At 43.5% G+C, this 20,586-nt stretch overlaps 1 protein-coding gene across 2 annotated transcripts in view; it reads right to left on the bottom strand.

Moving 5' to 3' along the window:
* The window catches only part of LOC111142390 (microtubule associated protein RP/EB family member 2), a 95,742-nt gene that overhangs the window by 18,427 nt on the left and 56,729 nt on the right, over positions 1 to 20,586 (bottom strand). For both annotated transcript variants that reach the window (XM_022495441.1, XM_022495442.1), the window contains 2 exons: positions 19,628 to 19,773; positions 16,580 to 16,793 (listed from right to left, as the gene is read on the bottom strand). In XM_022495441.1, coding sequence (XP_022351149.1) covers positions 16,580 to 16,793; positions 19,628 to 19,773 — 360 coding nt within the window. The remainder of the gene's footprint in view (positions 1 to 16,579; positions 16,794 to 19,627; positions 19,774 to 20,586) is intronic.

Raw genomic sequence — 20,586 nt, 5'->3', positions numbered from 1 at the left:
TCTGTTCTCTGAGGGCGAAAAAAGAAAAGCACGTCAGCGGCCAGAGGTCAGTCCAAAAGGAGCAGCAAGTAGCTGGGGTTCCGGGAGGCTCCGACTCATGGGATTATTAAGAGGCTGGCTTTTTTTTTTTTTTTTTTTTTATTATTTGTTAAAGAGAGAGAGCACGTGGGAGCACAGGCAGACAGAGTGTCAGGCAGAGGCAGAGGGAGAAGCAGGCTCCCTGCCGAGCAAGGAGCCCGATGTGGGACTCAATCCCAGGACCCTGGGATCATGACCTGAGCCGAAGGCAGCTGCTTAACCAACTGAGCCGCCCAGGCGTCCAAGAGGCTGGCTCTTTGATTCGGAAATTACTAGTTCATGGCCCTTCAGGCTTCTGTCACCAGTGCGGCCAGTGGCAAAGTTGGGTTCTTTTTGCTACTTTAGTGTCAGCTTGTAAAAGAGGGCAGCTCCTTTTTTGAGCACCTTGAAGCCTGGCACGAAGCACATCAACTGTGTGGGAGTGGACTGGAAATGGCTATCCCTCATCTTGCCCTTAGGGGGGCGGTGGTTAAGCGGGGGGGGGGGTGTGTGGGGGGCACCTACAGCCAGGAGTCCTGGCTCTGCTACTGGCTGAGTTGGTGTGACTTGGGCTGCTGCCAGGACTTATGTTAAAGACTGGAATAGCAGTGCCAGTTTCCTGGAGTTGGGAACAACACGTGAGTTCATACATGGAAAGTTCTTATACAAGAGCCTGGCACATAGTAGGTACTCAATAAATGTTAGCTCACATTATTATTACTCAGCAGATGAAAGGTGATTCAACTAATGATGAGGTACACAGGTTTCCCATTTCTAGACTAACAAAATAAAAACGAAACTGCTAAAGTCATAAGAAAATCCAACTGGTTGTCAAAAAAATCTCTATGAATCTCTATAAAAAATTTTAATCCATAAACCACAAGTGGGCACCAAGGTATAAGTTCTCCTGTCCCATTTACTCTGTATCTTGAAAATCAGCAGGCTGTAGCCCAAGTCTCTGTGTTCCTTCTTAAATTACTTTGACTCATTCATGCACGCAGCTCATGTTTACTGAGCCCCTACCATGTACCTGGCAAGCTATAGGCAGTTGGGATACATCAGTGAATGAAATAGAAGATGCTGGTCTTGGTGGAATTTACATTCTAACAAAGGGAACTGATAATTAATAACATAGTAAACTAGCAAGTAAATGCTATGGAAAAGAAAAAGGTAGAGGAGGGCAGGGGTGAGCAGTGCAGGGGTGGGGTGGGTGAGCAGCTATTTGCAGGACCCTCTTTGGGGAACCGGAGTGTCCACCACTCATCTCTCTCCAGTCTCAACTCCTCTTAGACCCACAAGCCTTCCATGGGCCTCACTAGACTTAGGCCCCCTTGGAAGGACAGTTAAATGTTCACTGCTGGTGGGGGTCATGCGGCAGTCCAGCACTGATGTGACACACGTGTGGGGGGGTTTGCCTGGTTCAGAAGTCCCATTCCTCAAAGAAGCCTACATCTCTTATGACAACTCCACAGTCTCAACTTCTGGGATCCCTGAAAGGGACGTGCCAGTTATAGGAGTAACCCTTACTTCAGGGCCTCCTTGAGAAAGTGAGGTGTGAAGAAGGACCTGAGGCAGGGGGAGGTGGCCCTGTGGACAGCCAGGAGCCAAGCACTCCAGGCAAAGGCCCGGCCTCATCTGTCCAGGAGCCAGGTGGGTGCCGGAGCCTAGGAAGCCCGGGGCACAGATCATTAGGGCCTCCGTGGCTGGGCTTAGGACTTAGGACGTGGGCTTTCCTTGTGAGGGAAGAGGGGAGCCAGTGCAGGCTGCTGAGCAGAGGAGTGCCTCGGGCTGCAGGCTGTGTGGAGAACAGACGAGTGGCCACTGAGGAGGCTGCTGCACGCTTTCTCCTAGGTATGAGCAGGGAGCACTCAAGACAGTGTTCTCTTTGGTAAGTCATTTCCAATGCTCCAGCCTAGACAAGCCTATCACTTACCCTCTAAAAGAGGCACAGACGCCTGGCCATTGCATACAACTCACATTTTGCCATCCGAACAGTAGCAAAAGGCCCTGCTCTGATCAATGGCATCTGCTATTGATTCCGGGGGTGGGAGAAGGCTGAAGAAAAGTAGCTCCAAGTCAGCCTGTGTCCCTCCCAACTCACTGCTCAAGGGGCATCACACAGTCTGCTAATTGGCTCTGCCCTGGGAGCGTATGCCAGTGAGCTACACCGAGAGTCAGGGGCCTGGGGAGGGTGTGGCTCACCCTGACCCAGAGCCCCAGGGCCTTGGGGGTGCCCCTTCCCCCACCACAGGTCACAAAGCCTGGCCCTGGGATGGGCAAGCGGGCCCGAGCGCGTCCAGCTGGTGTGAGCGTTCACAAAACCGAGTTACTTCTGCCCTGGTTACTGTCCCTGCTGGAGATGATGTGCTTATTTTTAGCCATCATGTGATTCTCCAGGATTTTCCAGGCTCTGCTTGAGTCACTATGGTTTCAGAGAATTTTTCATAGTGGGGAAAAGTACACGAAAGAACTCCTCCTCTTCAAATGGCTCAAGTATTAAAAAAAATCAAACCTCTGAAAAGTTACCTAAATGTGGTATGTGTGTTTCTTGTGATAAACTGGCTTTTCTCACCTCTCAGATCTCGGTAGACAATGAAGTGTGCTTTTAAACACAGGAGGAGCTAACCAATCACTATCTTAGTTCAAATTGTCCTCCGAGCAGTTTCTCTCTACAAACGGTGAGACTCCCTCACTCCCACGAAAACAATCACCTCAGAATCCCAGCCATTTAGGCGAACACCCCTTGCCTGTTCCCTGCAGCAATGAGAAAAGCTCAAGGCTGACACAGCCCAGCAAATGCAGCCAGACCATCAAGAAGGAAAACACACAGGCATCGCCGTGACCTTGCGGCGCCCCCGCGCTCCCGGCAGACAGCAGTCCTCTCAGCCAAAGGCTTACAAATTAAGACGGCTATCTGGGGGGAACACAATGACTTGAGAGTGTAGATACAGACCTACTGACTCCATGGTCAAGACCAGTGTTTGAGGTTGTTTTCCTAATGGTGGCCAGTCAGCTGAGCTCCATGAACACTATCTTACCCAGACTCCCTTGCCAACAGGAGAGACAGACAGACAGTCAGGGTCTGAGGCCATGGTGCAGCTGGAGCTCAGCGGGGTGAGAACCAGGGCTGAGCCCCACCGCAGTCCTCTACTCTCCTCTTCAGCACGTGGCTCCTGCCCCCTGCTCTCTGCTTCCACCAACCAACCATTAAGCCAGAAACGTGTGCTTCACTTGCCCTTGGCTTCCCTTCTCCTTTCCTTCTCACATCCAATGGTCAAGTTTCATCAACTCTATCTCCTTAGACAGTCTCCGTAACCCACATGGCCGATGACCTTCGCTTTGGCCAACCTCCTGCCCTGGATCGTCTGTTGTAACAGCTTCTTAGCTAGTCTTCTGGATTGTACCTCTACACCCTGCATGGATTCTCTATTACTAAACAGCAAACTTGTCCTTAAAACTTTTTAATGACTCCCAACTGCCCCCTTTAAAGTACAAACCTCTGTGACCAGCAGAACCCAAGGTGACCCCCTCCCCGCAATGAGCTTCACCTCGTATTCCCACCTTTGTACAGTCCCTCGCCTCTAGCTTCTGAGAGAATAGGGCACAGGTGACGGGAGGTGACTCTCCTGATGATGGCATCTACAGAACTCTGCATGGCTAGCGTATCTGCTGCTGGCCTTGAAGAAGCCTGAATGCTGGAAAAGTCCACGTGATGAGGAACTGCAGGCGGCCTTTGGGAACTGAGAGCAGCTGCTGGCAAGGGACTGAAGCCTCAGTTCTGCAGCCTGAAAGCAACAGCCACAACCCAAGAGAGCACACCCTGGTTAAGCCTCTGTTAGACCAGAACCTGAGCAGACCCCTGAACTGTTGCCTGTGTTAAGGCGGAGAACACAGCTAAGCAGGGCTCAGACTTCAGCAGGTGGAAGACAATACGCATGCTGGTCTATGCTGCTAAGTTTGTAGCGGCTGTTTTGCAGCAACACACATGGAGACCGCCTCTCAACTCATACGAGGGCCCCACTCACCTCCACAGCCTTACAATCTCAACACCGAGGCGGAACAACGTGCCATTCACTCAACAGGCATGTTCTCTGTTGACGACAACATTCTGCTCTTTCTGCTTGCAGCGCTCCTGTCCTACTCTTGACCTGGCTGACTTCTACTCGTTCAGCAAGTCTCAGTCCAATCTCACTCTTCCTTCGAGAAGCCTTTCTAGAACATGCAAGACCAGCTCACGGGGTCTTCCTACACACCCTGACAGCATGTACCTCACTTGACAGCAACTGCCTTTTTACTGCCATGTTTTGTCACAAGACTGTACCTTCCTTGAATCACGGTATCTCCAGAACCTCTTACAGTGACTTAAAATACATGTTGAGAGACTGAATGAATGGGAATTTAAGTAAAGCTTTCATAAAAAAAAAAAAAGAGTCCATTAAATAGGAGCTGCTATTTAAGAAATTATTTTTGGAGCTACTGTGTAGGGCACCACACTATTTCCTGAGCTATAATACAGGGGCTCCTCAGGGACAGAAGTGACAGGAAAATGTCAAGAACAGCCATGTATCAGCTTACGGATTGCATTTTCCTGGATCCAAATGGACATTCAACAAATTCTAAATGAGAACCTTCTATGTGTCAGGCAAATGGAGAAAAAAATGAGCAAGACAGAACTGGCTGATAGTTTAGTTCACCCAATTCAAAGGGAGTCTAGAAAATTCTTCAAAGTCAAAACTGTTTTCTATTCCTGCCCAACATACCAAGTGACAAAGGGAAGAAAAACAGGTGCATGGGTGACCAGTGATATTCCGTTTATGAAAACTGAGAATAAATGCTAAGTCATTGCTTTTTGAGGCCATGCAAGTTTTATTGTGAGGTTAAGAAGCCAAGCACCGGGGCGCCTGGGTGGCTCAGTGGGTTAAAGCCTCTGCCTTTGGCTCAGGTCATGATTCCAGGGTCCTGGGATCGAGTCCCACATCGGGCTCTCTGCTTGGCAGGGAGCTTGCTTCCTCCTCTCTCTCTCTCTCTCTCTCTGTGTCTGCCTCTCTGCCTACTTGTGATCTCTGTCTGTCAAATAAATAAATAAAATCTTAAAAAAAAAAAAAAAAAAAAGAAGCCAAGCACCAAGTTATTATTCCTTTGGAGAGAAAAGGGATGATCAGAGTAACCTGTGGAATTTAGTGCAAAGCCAATTAGTATTTCAGCATAGCCAGGAAGCAGTAAAAATGACCTGATGCTGGTTATGAAAGGGCTCAGTGCTGTTTACGGAAGGACCAGGAGGGTTGGCTCCCCAGCTGTAGGTGGGACAACAAAGGTGGCCATCGGTCCTTGGCAGAGTCCTGTGGGAGGGAAGCAGGGGACGGAGTGCCGAAACATGTGCCGGTTTTGTCTGAGGGGTGTATTATATTCTTCCCTCTGAAATCACCCAGACCATCTACTCAGAGAAGGATATGAATCAAAGGATTAAGAAATCCAAGACTGATAATCCCACTCATCGGGGGCTCAGTACGCCAGGCTTCATACACATTTCTGCTCGGAGGTCAGTGATTCCTGCACTGATGAGTTTACAGAAGGTGGAGGAACGCCCACCAAGAACCTGTTGCAAGGATGCATGAGACCACTTATAAACTTCAAAATTATTGCTATTTTAAAAAACAAATACCATTCAAATTGAACAGCATGTGCTCTGTTTCAAGCCTTTAGGGCATGGCAGAGTCTTTTAGGTCCTCCCTAGGCTGTGCAATTTGAATGTGGTTTGTGAAAATTTACTGCAGTTCAGAAGAGTGTGAGGAGGAGATAAGAACATAAAACAAGACTGTAGCCATGATATTTCAGAGGCAGTATAACGGTTTAAGAGTGTAGTTTCTGGAATCATAGGGTCAAACTTTAAACTCTGGGGCCCCCATTTCTAGTGTCTGATCCTGGCAAGTTACAGACCCTCTCTGTGCCGCAGTTTCCCCACCTCAAAGAAAGGGATGATGGTTGTAGGTTCTGATCTCTAAGCTTTCAATAACTCTAGTTTTATGCAGAACTAGGTCCTATTTTGATTTCAAAAAGCCAAAATAACTAAAGGTTGTACACTGGGTTAGTAAATACCCGTCAAAGATGCTGTCTCAGTAAGCAAACACATTGAGATGGCAATGAAAAATGCATGCCTGCTCCTAGGAAGAAGGTTCTCGGCCTTCGGTTCAGATACCACCAGAAGATTCCTATCTGAAGCTCCTGCATTCTTCATGTCTCTGGTCCTATCTGTGCTCTCAATATTCCAAACTCACAGTCCGTATCCTGGCATGGCCCTGCTCATACTGTGTGCCATGCTTTTATCATTACAGGTTGAGAAATGCAGTTTCAATTATTCTTTGAGCAGAAACGTATCCTGATGCCCAGTGGTGCATCTTATGTATCTTACACAAGACAGATGTGTAAATGGAGGAACAAAACGACCAATACCTTCTCCTTCCCCTGAGCAGCCATTACCTGGAAGGTAGCTCAGTGACTAGGTGGTTTCATATTAGCAGGAGACCAAGGGGATGCAGCGCTAACAGAGGGTAGGGAAGGAGTGAAAGTAATTACTTATTACCGAGTGTTCACATAATAAGACATGCTAGCAGCTCCTGGGAAACAATTCTCGCTGATTCTGGGACTAGTAAAATGGCACCTCTTGTTTTGAGTTGGTATTACATGAGCTCTGAAGACGAATGTTTGATCCTTGAAGAAGTGAGCAGGTGTGTGGGTGGTACAGTATATGGTTAGATGATGGGGGGCTGTGAGGACAGTTAATAATAGCGGGAGTATGAATAAACAGACGTGACTCATTTTGATGGGGAGACCATGAAGGGACAAGCCTCCCCTAGGCTCAGACGTCAGATGCCGTCATGGACTGGTTTGGTCTAAAGAGCAGAAATGGGAAAATGCCTTTCTTGGAATAAATAATGGCTTTGGGATGAGAGCAACATTTGTGTTTAAGGGCAGATTTTTCCCAAAAGGTAAGTGAAGACATAGGTTTTGTCAGTAATGAGGAAAAGGAAGCCCTGTGTGAAGGCACAGGCCTTTCTGGACCCGCTCAATGAAATTTAACTTCTTGGGTACTTTTTATTTGGACTCTAATTGAGTCCCTGCTAAACCAAAAACATCAACACTCTTTGGAGCAAGACACCAAAAGCTGCAATGTTAACAAAACATCACAATGTCTATGATACAATCCAAAATTAATCAACCTATGAAGAGCCAGGAAAATGTGACACGTTCTCAAAACCGACAGATGCCAGTCGCGAGGAGGTCAGAATGGTGGAATCAGCAGACACAAACTTTAAAGCAACTACATAACCACACTCAGTGAAAGATGGTCGTAATAAATGAAAGGCAGGCAATATCAATAGAGAAAGAAAAAAGTGAATTACTACTGAAAACATGCAATAGTTGAAATTTTTAAAATGCTCAATTGAAGAGAGGGGACAGAGGAAAAAGAGGGTAACCTGAAGCTGTATTATGTAAAGAAGAGAAAGAATGTTGGGGAAAAAGTGAACAGCACCTAAGGAACCTAAGGAATAATTTCAAAAGCTCCAACATATGGATAAATGGTGTCCGAGAAGGAGAGGACAGAGAGAATGGAGATGAAAAAATATTTGAAAAAATGGTTGAAAATCTCCTAAATATGGTAAAATACATAAACTTTGGGATTTGAGTAGCTTAAATGAACTCCAAAACAAGATAAATTCAAAGAGAACCATGGTCAGGCACATCCTGGGCACTCGACTGGAAACCAGAGATAAAGGGTATCTGGAATGCACCCAGAGAAAACCAACTTCCTGCATGCTGGGGAAGAAGGATGAGCAAGCACTTCTTATCTCTGGAGGCCACAGACACTGAAACAACAGCTCTGAGGTGCACGAAGAAAGGATGATCCGCTGGAGTTCTTTATCTATGGAAATTTTCAGTAATGAAGGTAAAATAAAGACATTTACAGAGAAAGGAAATTAAAGAATTCGTTGCTACTGGACCTGCTCTGAAGAGAAATGGAATCAGTAGGGAACTCAGGTCTACAGGAATGACTGAAGAAGAGGGAAAATGGTAAAAACTCGGGGGAAAAGCCCCTTATTTTTTCTTTTAATTTCTTTAAAATACATATGATTGGTTACAATAGTACTGCCTCATAGAAAAGGAATGTTAATCTTGTAATTTAAAAATTTAAGGACATTTATTTTAATATGTGCAAATACATATAATATATACAAAATATAATTTCTACATGTGATCAATGAAATTATTAGAGGTTTTATATTCATTTTCTTCACACTAAGTTTTCCAGAGCCAGCAAGTCTTTTACACACACAGCACATTTCAGTGTAGCAAAGCACATCTGAAATGCTTAGAAGCCACGAACTGAGCAATGCCGCCTTAAAGCCGGAGTTGTGACATTGCCTTGCGGGATTTATGATGCATGTGGAAGTAATAGATGACAAGTATAACAAAGGACAGTGGGAGGAAGGGCTGCCAGGATTCCACATTTTACATGAAGAGATAAAATATGATTTTTAAGTCCATAGTGAAAAGGTAAGTATATATATTGTAATTCTTAGAGCAACCACTAAAAAAAATTAATGCGAAGAGATATAGGTAGGGAGGCAACAAATTTGGAAGGAATGTACAATACTTTTAAAATTCCAGAATATGGATATGGCACCTAACGCACATGCAACAAAAAACGGTCAGTGGGACTCCATCAAACTAAAATGCTTCTGCTTTAGCATGAGAAACCCTCAACAAAGTGAAAAGACAACCTACAGAGCGGGCAAAGTATTTGTAAACCATGTATCTGGCAAGAGATTAATATCCAAAATACAATAAAGAACTCATATAGGGGCACCTAGGTGGCTCAGAGGGTTAAAGCCTCTGCCTTCATCTCAGGTCATGATCCCAGGGTCCTAGGATCGAGCCCCGCATCGGGCTCTCTGCTTGGCAGGGAGCCTGCTTCCTCCTCTCTCTCTGCCTGCCTCTCTGCCTACTTGTGATCTCTGTCTGTCAAATAAATAAATTAAAAAAAAAAAAAAAAAAAAAAGAACTCATATAACCCAATAACAAAAAAGCAAGCAACTCACCTCCATTTAAAAAAGTGGACAAAGGACCTTAACAGACATTTCTTCAAAGATGTATGAAAGGCCAACAGGTGCATGAAAAGGTGCTGAACATAAGCATTCATTAGGGAAATGTAAATTAAAACCACAATGAGATACCACTTTATGCTGATCAGAGCAGCTATCAGCAAAAGAAAAGAAAGAAGAAATGCTGGCGAGGATGTGGAGAAAAGGGCACCCTTGTGCCCTGCTTGCTGGTAGGGATGGAAATTGATGCAGCCACTACAAAAGACCATAAGGAGGATGCTCAAAAAAATTAAAAATACAACTACCATATGATCCATCATTTCTACTTATGGTTATTTACCCAAAGGAAATGAAAACTCGGAAAGGTATCTGCACCCCCATGTTCACAGCAGTGTTATTTACAATGGCCAACAGACATGGAAATAATCTAAACATCCATCGATGGATAAACAGATAAATTGTAGGACAGACACACATAGGAATATTTTTCTGCCATAAAAGAAACAACAAAATCCTACCATGTGCAACAACATGGGTGGACCTTGAAGGCATTACGCTAAGTGAAATAAATCAGACAAAGAGAAAGACTGTATGATCTCACAGGTAGACTCTCTAAAACAAACAAACCACCAAACTCAGAAAAGAGATCACACTTGTGGTCACCAGAAGCAGAGAGCAGGGGGAACTGCAAGAAGGTGGCAAAAGGTACAAACTTCCAGCTGCAATAAGATAAGTAAGTGCTAGGGATGTAACGTACGACATGATGGCTACAGCTGACACTGATGTATGATGTCTCGGAAAGTTATTAAGAGACTAGGGCCGAAGAGTTCTCACCACAAGGAGAGATTTGTTTCTTTTTATTGTATCTCTATGAAAAGATGGATGTTGGCTGAAGCTATTGTGGTGATCATGTCACAATACGTGTAAATCAAACCATCATGCTGTATGCCTTAAACTCATACAGTGATATATGTCAATTATTGTAAAATAAGACTTAAAAAAAAAAGAAAATCATAAGAAACAGAAGCCCCTGGGTGGCTCAGTTGGTTAAGCATCTGATTCTCAATCTCAGCGCAGGTCTTGATCTCGGGGTTGGGAGTTCAAGCCCCATGTTGGGCTCCAAGCTGGGTGTGGAGCCTACTTTAAGAAAGGGGGGTGGCGGGGCGCCTGGGTGGCTCAGTGGGTTAAGCCGCTGCCTTTGGCTCAGGTCATGATCTCAGGGTCCTGGGATCGAGCCCCGCATCGGGCTCTCTGCTCAGCAAGGAGCCTGCTTCCTCCTCTCTGCCTGTGATCTCTGTCTGTCAAATAAATAAATAAAATCTAAAAAAAAAAAAAAAAAAAAGAAAGAAAAGAAAGGGGGGCGGGGCTGAGGGAAGAGAAACAAAAACCAGAGGGGACAAGCAGAAAACAAGTGATAATATGGTAGACCTAAATCCAGCTGAATCAATAATTACATTAAATTGTAATGGACTGGATACTGCAATGTCCAGAGATTATGAGAATGAATAAAAAGGCAAGACCCAACTATATGCTTTTTTAAGAGGTACTTCAAATATAAAGTCAAAGACAGATAGAAATTTAACTTATCACGGGGAAAGATACACCAAGCAAATAGTAAGCATAAGAAAGGTAGAGTGGCTGTTTAGTATCAGATAAAATAGACTTCAAAACTAAGAGTTTTGGGGCGCCTGGGTGGCTCAGTGGGTTAAAGCCTCTGCCTTCGGCTCAGGTCATGATCCCAGGGTCCTGGGATCGAGCCCCACATCGGGCTCTCTGCTCTGCAGGAGCCTGCTTCCTCCTCTCTCTCTCTGCCTGCCTCTCTGCCTACTTGTGATCTCGGTCTGTCAAATAAATAAAAAAATAAAAAATCTTTAAAAAAAAAAAAAACAAAAAAACAAAAAAACCTAAGAGTTTTGGAGTGCCTGGGTGGCTCAGTCATTAAGTGTCTGCCTTCCCCTTAGGTCAGGATCCCAGGGTTCTGGGATCAAACCCCGCATCAGGCTCCCTGCTCAGCAGGGAGGCTGCTTCTCCTGCTCCCACTCCCCCTGCTTGTGTTCCCTCTCTGGCTGTCTCTGTCAAATAAATAAAATCTTTAAAACAAACAAAAAAACTCCTAAGTTTTAACAAAGATCAAGAGGGATACCTCATAAAATCTGAAGGTCAATTCACTGGAATGTCTTAATCATAAATATGTGTGCATCTAATAATGGAGCCCTACAGACAGAAGACAAAAATTAAGAGAAACTGAAGGGAGAAAAGATAACTCCACAATCGATGTAACACCCTCTTCACGGCAATTGTTAGAATTAGACAAAAACAAAAATGAGTAAAAACACAGAGGATTTGGGTAACATTATCCACTACCTTGATCTAACTGGTATTTCTAAAACACTAAACCAAACAACAACTGCAGAATACATATTCTTTTCAAGTGCACATGGTACTAAGAGACACCATATATTGGGCCATAAAATCTGTATCAGAACAAGGACAAAATCACCAAACTGCCACATTTCACTGCCTCTTCTAAAAACACACAGAACAAACTTTTTGGGAAAGTAAAAGCAACTCTTCTTTCCCTCAAAAAAGTGACAGATAATGCTTAGATTACGGGTAGTCAACAAATAAACCAATTAACCTGGTCACCTTGTTAAGATCCTAGGAACAGCCATAGAGAACCCAAATTAAAGATAATTGAGAGAGCAGTCACATATTCATAGATTTGGAAAAATACTGTTAGGATTTCTTTATAGCTACATTTAGGGATTTAAGTATGACTGTTCAAATCCTTTATCCCACTATACTTCTTAGGTTGTTTCCTTTTTGAAACCATCTAATATTTCTATTGATCTCATTTTAAGGCTGGAACACTCAAGTCCCCAAGGAAAAGAGAAAGCACAGACTCAATTTCCATAGCAACTCTAAATCCATCACACTATATTTGTATATGAGAATTTGATTTAAATACATTAATATATGTGAATTTGCAATGTGTCTGAGCTGTGGTTGCTATAGGAACCGCAACTTTCAATTTCCTTTCAAGTTTAGGAAGTGCTCACACTTAACAACTCAATCCCCCCACCCTGATGGCTCTCTTGAGTTGCAGATTAGGCTCATCGCAATACATTTACAAACATCCTGACTCACACTGATATATGCACTCAACAGAGATCTACCATTGTGAAAATGTCTCTTCTAACACTTACTCCTCCTTGGTAGATCACAAGCAATTAGAGATGCGCTTCTGCAGAATGTGGAGAGAACAACTCGCCAGGCAGCCTCTGCTTATGCCAAAGCCGGATGCAGGTGCAGGAAAGTCGCCCAACCGCACAGACACCAGTGGGCTCTGCGGCTTCTCTGAACTGCAAAGGATATTCTGTGTCTGTAATGAACTGGCAGAAAAATCCAACACCTTCTCACAACAGCCGAATGCACCGAATGTGTGGAGGGCATCTACTTTATACAAAAGCGAACAACCCACGGAGCATGGCTATAGAAGTCTGTAGGATGAAAAATTTTTTTTTCTTTTTTTTTTTTGCCAAGGTAGACAGCACTTAATTATCAACATGTGGACGATCTATTCCATGATGGCATTTCCACTCACACATGGGCCCTTCAGCACAAGATGCTCGGAGCACCTCCTGCTCCTCGTGGATTACAGTCAGGACATGCAAGTTACTTTTAATATCAGCCTAAGGTAGTATCCGGGGAGAAAGATCCACTGCTAAATGAAGAATCCCAAAGCAAAATGAGAAGACCGGGGTGATCTCCTGCTTTTGATTATACCAGCCATTGCTTACTTCCACTAATGTGGATGGTTGACAAAGGACAAGGTTTAGAGGTGGGACAGAAATGACTGCTGAACGTCCCTGACATGGCATCACTGTGACGCGGATTGGAGAATTCCCAGGGAGCAGACCCTCACCTCAGCGTCACGTGCGTTGTCTTCAACTTTGGATGGACCAAATCGGACTTGTATACAGAGAAGATGGCCCTGAATGGTTTCAGGCCAGAGGCAGGAGGCCACTTTAGAGACTGTAAGTCGTTCATGGCGGAGATGATTAACAGAAAGTTAAACAGAATCTTAAGAATTAGAAAGGGGGGGGGCGCCTGGGTGGCTCGGTGGGTTAAAGCCTCTGCCTTCAGCTCAGGTCATGATCCCAGGGTCCTGGGATTGAGCCCTGCATCGGGCTCTCTGCTCAGTGGGAAGCCTGCTTCTCTCTCTCTCTCTGCCTGCCTCTCTGCTTACTTGTGTTCTCTGTCTGTCAAATAAATAAATAAAATCTTAAAAAAAAAAAAAAAAGAATTAGAAGGGGGGCTCTGAGTGTATCAGTTAGTACAAGCTGGTGTCCCACCGACCCTGAGGGATACGGAGAGGCGTGGAGCTATGTGATTCTCTAATAAGGCATTCGGGCTGTTGGGCTGTTCAGTAAGCTTTCTGAAGTCTTTCGGCTCTTCCTTTACTGATGCTTACATTTTCTATTGCTATCAGTGGCCTCCCTGCCCTGACACGTGATGTGTGGAGAAACCATACCCCCATGTTTGTTATAATTATACATTTTATATCACAGATTTGACAATACCTATTCTGACTCTTGGAAGACATGTTGACTTACATTTTCTTGGCCATATTCCCAAGAGTTGGATACATGACCTCAAGAAAAATGAGGTCTTACTGTCTTTATAGGGGCCTTTCACTTACTATAGCTTTTAAAACAATGTTCTACATGTGGTGTATACCTTGCTATAATTTTTCCCACACTATAGTTTTTCCATCCCACAATGTCCAAGAGACAGAACCTATTTTAATAAAAAGGTTATGATTGGTTTGACTTTTGAAAATACCCTTTCCTCCTGATTAAGACCAATGAGGTACACATGGTCAAGGTATTAGGAACATAAGTCGTAAGAACTACTGCCTTCTGGAACATTAAAAACCCTATTTATTACCTGTTGACTTTAATGTGTTTCCTGAGCTTTGTCACCGGAGAGGTTAAGCTCTGGAAGAAATGTATTTCTGTTTCAGGTTCACGGACATTCTATCAAAACAACACACACTTCTCTGCGGCTTCTGAGAAAGACCAATGGGGGAGCTGCTAGAGAACAAGGCCAAGGCAACAGCACGGGTGGTGGGGTTGGGGGATCAGGAGCAGAAGTGCCAATCCAAGGACACGCTGTGATTGTGGAAGAAAAATAAATTTCTGAAGCCTGTCTGATTTCACTACTAAAAAACGTGGGGGAAAAAGAAAGTGGCAGTGGAGTTTTAAGATGGAACTGTACACCATTAAGAGCTCTAGAAAAAGACCCTAAGATGAGAAATCCCAGGTGCCCTGAGTCTCCCCCCTCCTGCCCATGTCCTCCTATTCCATTTGCTACCAAATCCCCCATGCTGGACAAAACACACCACTCTTCTTCTCTACCCACATCTATTGCATTGATCAAGTTTCTGAGGCCAAACCTGAAGTCCAATTTGAACCGCCGTAAATTTTTGTTCCCTAAACTCCTTGTGGCTTCACTCAACCTCTCTCTCCCCACCACTTGTTAAAATAAAAATAAAAATAAAATTCCCCTTCCTTTCTAAGTTTGTATCAACACATTTGACCTCATCTTCTCCCTCTGGTTTACGGGTCCTGGCTCCACAAATTTTGCCTTTTTCCTATCATCAAATATTTCTCTTCCCATGGAACTTTCTCTCACCTTACAAAACTGCCCGTTGTGCCTTGTCCTGAAAGCAAACGAAAACAGATCAAGGACAACACCATGCTCCTTCCAATCTCACTTCTTGAGGCTGTCAGCTTTTCCCACAACAATTCAACGTTTTTCAACTTTTTTTCCTGACAAATTTGGTGAAGGCAGAGTCTACTCTTACTGCGTGACTTTACCATTTGTGAGTGAGGCCACACTCCTATCCAGTCTCCTGGAATCTAGGTTTATGCACTCAGCAAATTAACAGACCTGTTCTCTCAAGGATTATTCCTCACCTCCTGGGAGCCCAGTATCTTTGGCCTCTTTTCAGGCTTCATCCTATTTGATCTCTCCACAATTAATAGTCTCCATTGCTGGTGATCCCTCTTTCCAGAAATTTCCTACTATTCATTCTCTGATGCTGAGTCTTCCTAGTTTTCTCCTGATGTTCATGTCTTTTTTTCTCAGCTTCCTTTTTTCCCTTTTCCAGAAGATCTGTGCTTAGCTTAGTTTATTTTATATAAACTCATTCACTCTATGGCTTCAAAGCTGGATTTTTATGCTATCTTAATCTCCTTCCTCAAGTCCTCTACCAATCTGGGTCCCATCATTCCAATGAGTGACCCCTAAGTTGAGAAATCCAATGGACTCTTCCCATCCTCATTTTGCTTGACTCCTCCACAAACTGAGACATTGTTGGCCATTCTGTTCCCTTCCTTCTGCTTCCTTGACAAGTCATTCCTTCATTTCCTTTAATCTTTTTGGCATCTTCCCTCCTCTTGTGCAAACCCTTCCTTGTCTGCCCAAACATGAAATGCTAGCGTTCTTCAAGCCAGTCTCTTCCCTTCCCACTGAGGGCACAGTGCCAGCCTCAATGACATGGATATGTGGAAGGCTCACAGAGGGACCCCCCCTAGCCTCTACAAGATGCCTGTATTGTTCAGTATTAGTATTTTTCTGGCTACCTCTTATCCATTCTGATTGGGCATAAATAAGGAATTTGTACTGTTTACCAAATTAAGGTTATTGGTTTAACAAGCATGAACACTGGTTTTTAGGATGGAACAAGTAGTTTCTGAGCATTTCATCGTTTAACTGTCCAGGACTGCAACTTGTGTAATAATGACCTCAATTTGTACAAGAATACCCTCCTGCTTGATAAAGTCTATTTTTAATGGAAGGATGTTTATATCTTTGAAAGATTTTATCCACAAAAGTTTAAAAGATTTTAAATCCCCAATGACTTCACTTTTGGACCAAGCTGGATACAATGAGGTCTTGCTGAATATTATCACACAAAAATTGGCACCAGCCATACAGGAGATAGGATGCATATTTCATGACTTTCCTTTGAAAGAGTATAGATTATTCATATTTAAAAGCATAAATTGGTTCATATCCTGGTTTCTACAGCCAGCAATTAAGTCATAAAAATATTTCAGTTGAAATCTAAACAGACACTTGATATTTTTCAGAAAAACATACCAAGAAAATGAAATCGACCCCTGGAGTATGATCCTAACATGCAGCTTGAATGATAAAGAGTGAGTAACTCTGCCTTTTAGTAGTTTAAATCACTATCATTAGACTTATTGCAGATAAGGCACTGCTGGGAAGATAATGTGGTCAAATCCAGAGGCATAAAGAGCCTGCTGGGAAGAATCAACCCAACACAGGAGAGCGCAGATGCCATTTCCCAAAAGGAAAGCAACTGTTGGATTTCCCTGTCCCAATACCTGCAGTGGGGGAGTTTGCGTGGTGAGACTTTTTGGGCAGGTTGAAGATCTGTTCGCCAGGGTCAGGGGGAGGGATTGCGTCTTGTCCTTGCCGTGCTTCTACAGGATCATACTCCTTCCCATCGTAGTTAGCATCATAGAACTTCTTAAACCACTGAATGAAATCCAGGTTGTCCTGGAAACGCCCTTTCACCAGCTTCTCCACTGGGATCACCTGCAAGACAAAATCGCTGTGAGTCATGACCCTGTGTGTATTTACCACAACCAAGGGGCTCCCTATAACTGTTTCATACATGTCCACAATTACGGACTACTGGTCTCCCCACAGCTTCTTCACTAGCTACGTTCTAGAATCCACCTTTTTTTTTTTTTCCATCATATTAAAGAAAAGTTAAACTAAAATGCTGTAAGTGGTTCTTTTGAATTATTTCACACTTATGAACAAATGAGATGAAACAAGGAATACCCTTAGCTGTCAAGCGTGACTGATCCTCCTCATCATGTATTTAATTACTCAAGCATCTCCCTACAAAAATGGGCCTGGGATGTTCTGCTGTTTCAAGATTGATGGACTTTCCATATTTCTTTCTAACACTTGGTCTAGCAGTGCTGGAATGAACTCCTATAAGGATTATAGCTACCAGACAGAGTGAATAAGACTTAAATCAATGCAAATATATGCTTATCTAATGGTTCATATGAAGCAAAATAAACTTTCCTGGTTGTTGTTGTTGTTTTGTTTTTACACGATACAAAGGGACGAGCATTAAAAACAACTGCCTGCGGGGCCCCTGGGTAGCTCAGTCGGTTAAGCGTCCTACTCTTGATTTCGGCTCAGGTCACGATCTCTGTGTCATGAGATCGGCTTCACAGGAGCACAGCTAACGTATCATGGAGGAGCAGAAGGACAGAAATGGGGTCTGACTGGGGGAGTCACTGAAGGCATTCTGCACTATATTCACCTCAACTTCTGAGACAGATCTTGGCTCTTCATGGAGGAACTCTACTGGCAACCTAGACAGCCAATAGGTATTCCCTTTAGAGGTCGTGCAGGAACTTTCAGGATTATGACAGGATGAAATGCGGGGTGACTCATTAGCTTTACTTCGGTGGGCAGCTATTTTTGAAGGAAAATGGAAAAAAAGGACTTAGTTATGCAAATTGTGCCATTACCAGGTTCTGACTTCCTCATTTTTGAGTGGGAATTCTAGCTGAATGTAGGCCACGAGAGCTACGAAGCTGGGGAGTGAGTCCGATCACAGCTACACGATTCAGACACAAACCCAGCATTCAAAGCACACAGCTTCACAGAGTAATAATATGAACAGAAGCCATATAAATTAAATTTTCAGCAAGGCTTTGCCACCTCAGGGGCTGGATACCCGGATATTCTGGCTGGATCATGGATGATCAGGACCACTTAAAAATAGAGAAAGACCTCAAATATCAAAGACCACGGCAAGGAAAAAAAACACCTGAAGCATTTTAGGCCACCCATTAAACTAAATCATTAGCAACAGATTTTTCCGAAATGTTTGTTGAAGCTAAAACTGAAAAGAACTCAAGTTATGGAGCAAAATAAAGAGAAACAAACTTTGGGAGAGGGGCACATTTTTCGTGAAGACTCTTCCAGTGAGGGAGACTTGGATGTGGATCTGTCTCCTCCCAAGCTTCAATGAAGCCCACCCACACCGAAGAATTCCTTGCACACGTGTACTTAGTAGCTGACGTTTTATTGTGCTAAGTATTTTCATGTTTTCTGATTTATAACTTTTGTTTATGCCAGTTGATTTTTAAATACCTTCTTAGGGAATATGGCCTTTTAATTAACATGCTACTATATTTTGTTTTCCGCCAAACGTGAACATTTAGAACCAGTTTTAGATGATGGCACGACTATTACCTTAACTGTTCCAAGTAGGCACTCACTTCTATTGCCTTAATTTCACATTCCCTATCCAAATGGAAGTTCTGGGGGGCAAAAGTTCAAAATCCGGGGTGGCAATCAAATCTTCAAACAGACACTTCCCACCTGCTGTCATGCTCTGACAAGCATTCACAGGGACCACTGCCCCTCCAAGGACCCTTGGGTGGAATCATAGCATATTAAGCTAGAGAGGCTAACAAAGGTGATCAAGGCCAGTCTCCCTGCGCCAGAATTTTATCTTCAACATTCTTAACAATGGCTCAGCCACTCTGTCTATGCTTCCACAGAATGTAGAATGCCCTAATTTGTTGCAAAACTATTTATGAGTGAGTGTTTTCCTTTATGATCTAGGAGCATGTATGGAGAAGTAATACTGTTAGTAAGTAAGGAGAACCTATGTAGCTTAGTTTCCAATGCATATGGAAGGAGCTAACTGGAAATTAACCACACCAAAGGACATAGTTGAAATGACTCCAAAAGGTTGAGCTGTTAGAGGTAAGTCTCTTGAAAAAAAATTATGAGAAAACCAGAGGCAAAGATTTTAATATTTGGTGAGAATGCTTTGGTTTAGTAAGATATTACGTTAAAAACATGTATGGTTTGGAAAACTTTTCTCTTTTCCTTTAACCTGTCTCTTGTAACAGTATTTACATTTTTGATTTCCACAGCCTAGTTACAGCTACTGTTGATGCCAAGAAGTTTTCTGTTTATTCCGTTTTTTTTCCTTTCCCCTTATTCAAAATTCCTTTCTTCCCAAATATTCCCTCTAGGAAATATATCCTAGATACAGAATTTGGCTTATGTGTGTATTTGCGTAACAGAAAGCATGCAGATACGGAATATGGCTTATGTGCGTATTTGCGTAACAGGAAGTAGGCGGAGACTGAGTGGACTTCAGCCATAATTCTTCAGCTGTAAGTTTAGAGATTTCCTTCAGTGAAAGCCTCCTACAAATATGGGAAGTGAGGGTTGATACTTTATGCTAGGCACAGACCCCAAACTACTTTGACAAGATCAAGATATATACACCATTGATATGTCTTTGCATTTCTGCATCTTGGCACAAAAACAATTTTGAGGAAAGACCATGCATTTTACGGAGGTCTACGTTAGTTTCCTACCTTATCAACATTCATTCGCTTAAACGATGCTTGCAGAAGTTTAAAATTGTGAATATACTCATGCTCCAACTTTGCTTGAAATTTTACTTTCTTCAAACTAATGCAGCCCGGAAAGAGCATGTCCATAAACTGGCAATAGGCAGCTCCTGAAAAGAGAGGAGAGAAATGCTGGTGTCAGTCTGACTGTAGCCAGGTGTGACTGAGGACTGCTGGGCTGGATGGAGGGCCCCATCTGCGTGCTCCTCTCAGTGTGTTGCACCTCCCTCATTCACCCAGGCTGGGCGCGGGGGGGGGGGGGGGGGGGGGGGTGCGGGGGGACGGGCGGGGTCCAGGGCCATGATTCCAGGCAGCCCCTGCCACTCTCCCCATTCCTAACCACTGTGGTACTGACACTGGATTCACCAGAGCATGACCACGTTCATGAACAGTGGACAGAAATACTTCAATGCCAAGGAAATCAGGGTCAGAATAACTGTTCTTCGCTTCTATCATAAAAAAAGAAACATTTTTTTCTTCCATCTAGATGCTCCTGCTCCAAGTCATCAAAATATATAAATGTAAGAGAAAAACAAAGTTTAAACACAAGAAAACCGCAAAACTTCACATGAAAGGCGTAGCTCAAAAAAATACACATGAAAATACAAATATGCCCAAGCCGTTTTATATCCACCTTGCAAAATGACTGAGGTGAAACTGGATAACTAAACCATCTAATGCCAAAAACAGTCGTATCCTGATTTAATTTCAGGCCAGAGCAATGGGGTCCTATATTCACATGAAGGATGAAGACATGGAGACTGAAACTTACAGAAGCTGAGAGTCATGCTGTTTATGACCGAGGAATAAAAAGAACAGAAATGTTCAATGAGTCCCCTGAGGAAATGGTTCTAGAAAAAAGGATTAGTAAGTCATATATATATATATATATATATATATATATATATATATATACATACATA

Source organism: Enhydra lutris, unplaced genomic scaffold, assembly GCF_002288905.1.
Source record: "Enhydra lutris kenyoni isolate GAN:26980312 unplaced genomic scaffold, ASM228890v2 scaffoldscaffold8, whole genome shotgun sequence".
Taxonomy (NCBI): Eukaryota; Metazoa; Chordata; class Mammalia; order Carnivora; family Mustelidae; genus Enhydra; species Enhydra lutris.
This window is presented reverse-complemented; position numbering and strand designations above follow the sequence as displayed.